Source organism: Oryx dammah, unplaced genomic scaffold (genome assembly GCF_014754425.2).
Source record: "Oryx dammah isolate SB20612 unplaced genomic scaffold, SCBI_Odam_1.1 HiC_scaffold_9, whole genome shotgun sequence".
NCBI lineage: Eukaryota > Metazoa > Chordata > Mammalia > Artiodactyla > Bovidae > Oryx > Oryx dammah.
In genome coordinates, this window is record NW_024070193.1 from 43,340,877 (window position 1) to 43,346,999 (window position 6,123).

General features: G+C 52.0%; 1 protein-coding gene across 3 annotated transcripts in view; it reads left to right on the forward strand.

Moving 5' to 3' along the window:
* The window catches only part of MTMR14 (myotubularin related protein 14), a 44,052-nt gene extending 39,152 nt beyond the window's left edge, over positions 1 to 4,900 (forward strand). Inside the window, exons 18-19 of one of the 3 annotated variants that reach the window (XM_040246102.1) lie at positions 1,469 to 1,624; positions 4,309 to 4,900. In XM_040246102.1, the coding sequence (XP_040102036.1) occupies positions 1,469 to 1,624; positions 4,309 to 4,492 (340 nt within the window). In that variant the 3' untranslated portion in view covers positions 4,493 to 4,900. The remainder of the gene's footprint in view (positions 1 to 1,468; positions 1,625 to 4,308) is intronic. The other 2 variants (XM_040246104.1, XM_040246103.1) reach the window with 2 other exon arrangements.
* Positions 4,901 to 6,123: the final 1,223 nt, after the last annotated feature.

Consider the following 6,123-nt stretch of genomic DNA (forward strand, 5'->3'; position numbering starts at 1 on the left):
AGAAGGAAGCCTGCTCTGTCATCGCCAGGGCTTCTGGCAGGCAGCCCATCCTGTCCTCATCCACGTCCTATTGCCACACACCTCCAGGGTAGACCAGGAGCAAGGAATATGGCAAGTCTCTGTTGCAGGAGATTCCATCTGTTTTCCCTGGTCTCAAGGTGATTCTGTTGTATGACAAATCTGTAATCAAACTTGGCTCTAAAAACTAAAAATCTCTTCTCGTACTCACTAACTGTAGTGGAGCCTTGGGCGAGTGTCTTACTCTGCCCGGGCTGCCATTTCCCTGCCTCTAAGATGAAGATGGTTTAGGATCAGCAGAGATGTAGCGCTGGCCAGAGCTGCACTCAGTTTGGCCACTGCTTGCGGATAAAGCTGGCCTGGGGACCCGGGGGGACTGTCACCTCAGTCTAGGAGCCCTCGACACCAGCCAGCTGGGTGGGCCAAGGTCAGTTCATTTTTCAGTTCCCCACCCCCTATACCATGATTCATGCTTCTGCTTTGTTTCTGGGTCCCTCAGGAACACCTTCTGCTGTTCTTGAATTAAAGGATAAAGGGTCAGGCATCAAAGATGATATACCTCTGGGGACAGGGACCTGGTGTCACTGATGGAAGGGCCTTGTTTGATGTTTCCCCATCTCCTCCCCTCCTCCCCCACCCCCACCGGCTGGGCCACTGTCCAAAGACAGCAGAGAAGGCTTGGCTGTGAGTGGGGAGCTGGTGGCAGTGGTATATTCCCAGTGCAGCTTTCCTTTCTCCACATCCCGCAAACCTCTATTTGAAAAAGGTCTGATGAAGCTGTCAAGTTGGCTGCCGGATTCATCCCTCCCCTCTGGGCATACAGTGAGTTTGCTGGGTTGATGCTTGTGAATACAAACTTTGGCTCCTGGAAGGCACTGCAGAGGAAGAGGGTGGGGCTCAGGGCACCCATCTAGGTCACCACCTCCACCATCCCCAGGAGACTCGTTCTCTCATCTCTTTGATAGGACCTCAGTGATCCTGGGCTCCGCATTGCCCACCCTGCCATTCTCCATGCCAGGAGTGAGGTGATCCTGCCTCGCTGGCTCCTGGAGCATTCAGTCTTGCTCCCCTCCTTGTGGTGCTGTTGAGATTTTACTTGTTTTGTCAAGCAGAGCAGGCATGCCCTGATCCCTGGCGTTGGTTGCTTGCTCACCTTTGTCACCATGCTTCGCTCTTGTTCTTTTGTTCCTGTAAATCTTTGCATGAAGTATTTGTCCTCACAGCTAAGCCTGCCTTATGGTCTTGACTCTTCTTTCTTGGTCCTAAGCTGTGCAGCAGTTTTTGCACTTTGGGAGAAAGTGGTTGACTCTACAGATGCTCTTCCAGTAGGCCCCTGTGGCCAGGTCCCAGGGCCACCATAGCCCTACCCCAACCCCAACTCTTCCAGGGCCTCCCCTGTCAGGCGTATGACTGACTACATCATCTCCCCTCTCTCTCCTCTTTGCCCCAGATCAGTGGACCATCCCCTGCCCGGATCCTCTCTCTCCACAGACTTTGGCAGCTGGCAGATGGTAACAGGCTGTGGCAGTATTCAGGAACGGGCTGTCCTGCACACAGACTCCTCTCTCCCTTTCAGCTTCCCGGATGAGCTCCCTAACAATTGTCTGTAAGTGTCTTGCTTGAGAAGACAGGATGCCCCTTCCCCCGCCTCTGTCAGAAGTTGGCAAGCAGTCGAGTGCTGGCCAGGAATGAGGTGGCAGCTGGCCCGAGGGAGCTGGCCTGGGCTCCCTGCCCCTCCTGAATGTCTCCACTAAGTATACCTCACTGGTCCTGCACCCTGAGGTGTGAAGGGGGCTGATGGGCTGCTCAGGAAGGGTGCTGGAATGTGTTCACTCTCCCTGGCCTCTTGAAACCCATCCATGGATGTCTTAGGGCACACCCTTAGGGAAAGCTGGCTGGACTCTAACTATAGAGGATGCTATTTCGGTCCAAGGCTTTGCCTGACATGAGAATCCTTTGAAAGCGGAACAGTGGGGTAGTGAAGGTAGGTGTATGGTGGAGACAGAGCCAGAATGGAGCTGGGTTAGCCCAAGGGCTGTGCTCCCAAGCAGAACCGAGGGTTCCTTGCTGTTCCCTGCCCCCTTATGTCATCTGCTTTTGCCTCTGGTCAGGAAAGAAAATTGGACGGGAATACTAAAGCCCACGCCTATAAACTCCTCTCCCTCCAAGGCTCCGGTACTGGGCCTCCAACTCAAGCAGTACATCTACTTGAGCAGCTGCCTCTCAGGCTGCCCTGCCCCCTTCCTGCTCTGTTATTTGACGGATGTCAGATGGCAGGGAGCCTCCGGTGGCCTGGGGAGCAGGATCTGCTTCTTGACTGTGGCTGCCTGAGGACCTTCAACTCCCTGCCCACTACTGCCCCCGACATGGACTGAATGAGCTTCAGGTGCTGGGTGGTCGTCACCACCTTCAGGATCAGTTCATACCCTCCAGTGCTGACAGGTTGGAGGCAGGTTGCCTTTGGGAGCTGAGACAGATTCTGCCTAGGGCAGGCAGGGGCCAGACCTTGGGATTCCCGGATGGTCCTTGCAAGCCCTGGCCTTGCAGCTCAGGAGTAGCCCAGGGACATCAAAGGCCTCTAGGGCTTGGCACAGCTTTCTCTATAGCCACTCCCTAAAGCCAGAAATAAGATCTCTTAGAAAAATGAGACATAGTTCTCTTCGTGTTTCCATAGGCTCTTGCTGTTTAGAGCTGGAGGAAGCTGACATCTCTGCCCCTGCATAATAGCACCCTCACTTACCTGGCATTAGCCACTGAAATGGGCAGCTTCAGCCCTAGATCCTGTAATTAATGCTTTAGGTAGTTCTCTGTGCTCCTAGCCATTCCTCAGGTTCTGGGTGGTTCCCAGAGGAGGGCTAGGTTCTCCATGATCCCATGGCCTCTGAGATTGCAGGGTGGGCATGGGCTCAAGGTTGATAACTGATGAGATCACATAGTATGTGGGTTCAGTGCTTTGGCTTTGGTGTCTGAGAGAAATTGAATCCAAATCTCAGCTTTAGGTTTACAAGTTCTGTCTTGGGGATGAACCCTTGACTGCGGTGAGCCTGCTAGCTCATGTCTTGAGAGGGAACGACACTGTGGTAGCTCTGCCCACCTTGTGTCCTCAGGCGGGTCACATGTCCTCTCTGGGCTCCAGGTATCTTGTTTCTAAAAGAGGTTGTGATCTTTCCCCTTTCTGCCTCCCAAAATAGGGGGCAGTGAGAATGGACCTTCAGATAGTCCCTGTGAATATGAACTACTACTCTGAATTTCTCCTGGTTATATGCTCTAAGGGAAAGCTAAAGAGGCACACATGGGCTCCAGCCTATGTGAAAACTAATCAGGAAGTAAAGAAGATCTAGGGCCGCGAACCTCCCCCACATGCCGAGAGACTTGGGAGTTGTTCATGGTATTGCAGGAGTCCAGGATCAGCCTCATTTCTTTGTGCTGCCGCTACAGTTATTTGACTTTTCTTCACCCTAGAACCTGCTGCTACTTCTGCTATTGCTGGTATTTCTCTCTCTCACACAGACACACAAGCACACATACACACCCCCCACTCCCACCAGTCTGCTTTTCCTGGGTCTGCTGTCTCCATACTTAAGCCCTGGACTGTCATTTATCCTCATACTTCCATGGGCTCCCCAGGCCCCAGGTGCAAGTCATTTGGGCTTGGGAATTGGGGACATTGCTGCTACTTCTGGCAGATTCACAGGAGGAATTACCCAGGCGTTGGTCTCTTAGGGGGAATTTTGGAGGGAGTTGGTGTTCAGGGCTGGTCTTGCTGCTTAGGTGGATAGAACATGAGGGCTCATCTCATGTAGGTCTGTGACTTTTTCCCTAATTCCATCTCACCTGCCCCTAGACTTTATAACTTTGAGTCCAGAGGTTGTGTGTGGTTGGTACCTCAGCTATTTTCTATGAATGACCCTTCAGGTTATCAGATAGCCTCATGTGAAATTCACACTTTTTGTTACCCTTCTTGACTTGTGATAAATGCCTGTAGAGGCCAGGAAAGGAAAAAGCAGATAGAACGGAAATCCTGCTAGAAAAGCCAGCCCCTTCCTAGACATTTCCCTGGGGACTGCAGTGACTAAAGGTGAGGGCTCTGGACTCTCCAGGTAGAAACAGCAGCCTGAGGGAGAGTTTAAGATGGGAATAGGACTGAACCACAAGGGCAGCATGGCCAGGGGCAGATGCTGGCCTTGTACTGGCGAATGCAGAAGGATAGGCAGTGGGGCGTAAGGATGAGGATGATGGATCCTGCCCCAGGATAATGCATTAATTCTCTCTTTCCCTCCCTCCCCACAGACTTACAGCCCTGAGTGAACGGGAGACCCGGCTACAGGAGGTGCGCTCAGCCTTCTTGGCTGCGTATAGCAGCACAGTGGGGCTCCGTGCAGCAGCCCCCAGTCCCTCTGGTGCCATTGGTGGCCTGCTGGAGCAGTTTGTCCGTGGCGTTGGACTCCGGGGCACCAGCAGCAGCACCTTATGAAGCAGCCAGACCACGACAGCTTCCTGATCCTCTCTCACCTGAGCGGAATCAAAGCCATGCCCAGCCAAGGGGTGCTTCAAGGTCGAGGGGAAACTTCCCTTCACCGTCACGCACATGGCAGCCCCGAAGCTGAGCAGGACCGAGGACGGGGTTCTCCCACCCCCAGCTTCCTGACTGGTGTCTGCCGACCCACTTGTCACTGCCTCCCACCCACCTTAGTCTTTGCCAGGATTCCTGTCAACTCTCAGAACTGTGTAGCATTTCCCTGGGGCTTTGGGAGAGGCTGAGACTTCACAAAAGACCTCCACTTTCCATTCTTGTCTCCTGGGGAGGAGGGGTCACCTGCACTGAAAATGAGGCAGTTTAACACAGATCACAAAATGAAATCAAAGTCTTTTTGAACAGCTATTTTCTTGCATCATTTGGTTGCTGTCTTTGTGGAGTTAATTAGAAGGTTCTCACTTTCCTTCCTTTTGCTAGAAGAAAGTTTTTATAGGGAGGATGGAGGAACATAGGAAGCAGGAAGAGATTGGAGACTTGGATATGCCTCTTAATTCATGAGCCATGAGAGTATCCAGTGAGATGGCAACATATAGCAACAGGCTGTTAAGGTGGGAACAGTGGTCCTCAGGCCTGAATGGGCCCCAGTCACTTGGGGAGCCTGTTTATTCATGCAGATTTCCAGGGCTGCCTGAAAGTTGGACTTGAAGTTGCTGAGATCTTCATTAAGCTGGGAAAAGGGGTGGGGGGAATCTTTTTTTTTTTGGCCATGCCCTGAGATCTTAGTTCCCTGGCTGGGGATTGAACCTGCACCCTCAGCAGTGAAAGCATAGGGATTCCTAACCATTGGACCACCAGGGAATTCCCAAGTAATCTTTATTATTAACAAGTTCAGCAGACAGTCTGGTTCTGGTACAGGTGACCTGCAGGCCCTGCATTCGGTCAGGAATTGGCTTCCAGGGCCTTGAAGGCAGTAGGTAATATGGGGAGGGTGAACCTGCTGACCACCACCCTCATTTACTGTGTGATCTGCAGTGAGTTGCATCCTCACAGAGTGTGCCTTCATCTCTAACACCATGAAGTCATGTGGGTTCAAAGACATGGACAAAAGGTTTTGCACAGTGCACCATTTACTGACCTCTGACTCAACACAGAAGAGGTCATTAGTGTGAATGCCCAGAAGAGGGAAATAATACCAATGAACACTTTTTTGAGTATTTACTGTGTGTAATCCCCTATGTTAAATCCTGTTTGTAGGTTATCTTGATGAAATTTTACAACACCCCAAGTCTGAGCTATTATGGCCATTCTTACCAGTGAACTGACTGAGCCAATGAGATGTTGAGTAACTTGCCCAAGGTCACACAGCTAATGAGAGCAAATGTGTAACTACTCCTATTCAGGGACTGAGGAAGGGCGGGAGTTGCAAGAGGAAGAAGCAGATTGTTGAGGGTGCAGCTCAGGAAGAGCAGTCTACCCCAGTGCCCACTAGGTATCCGGGGCTGGTCAGCATCCTGGACAGCTCTTAGGGGCAGGCCTGGCTCTCTCCTCGGGGAGATGCACTGGGAGGACTCTCCCACCTAGTGAGCTGGAGTTCGGATCTGTGTAAGGTTCCTGGCCTACTGGAGGCT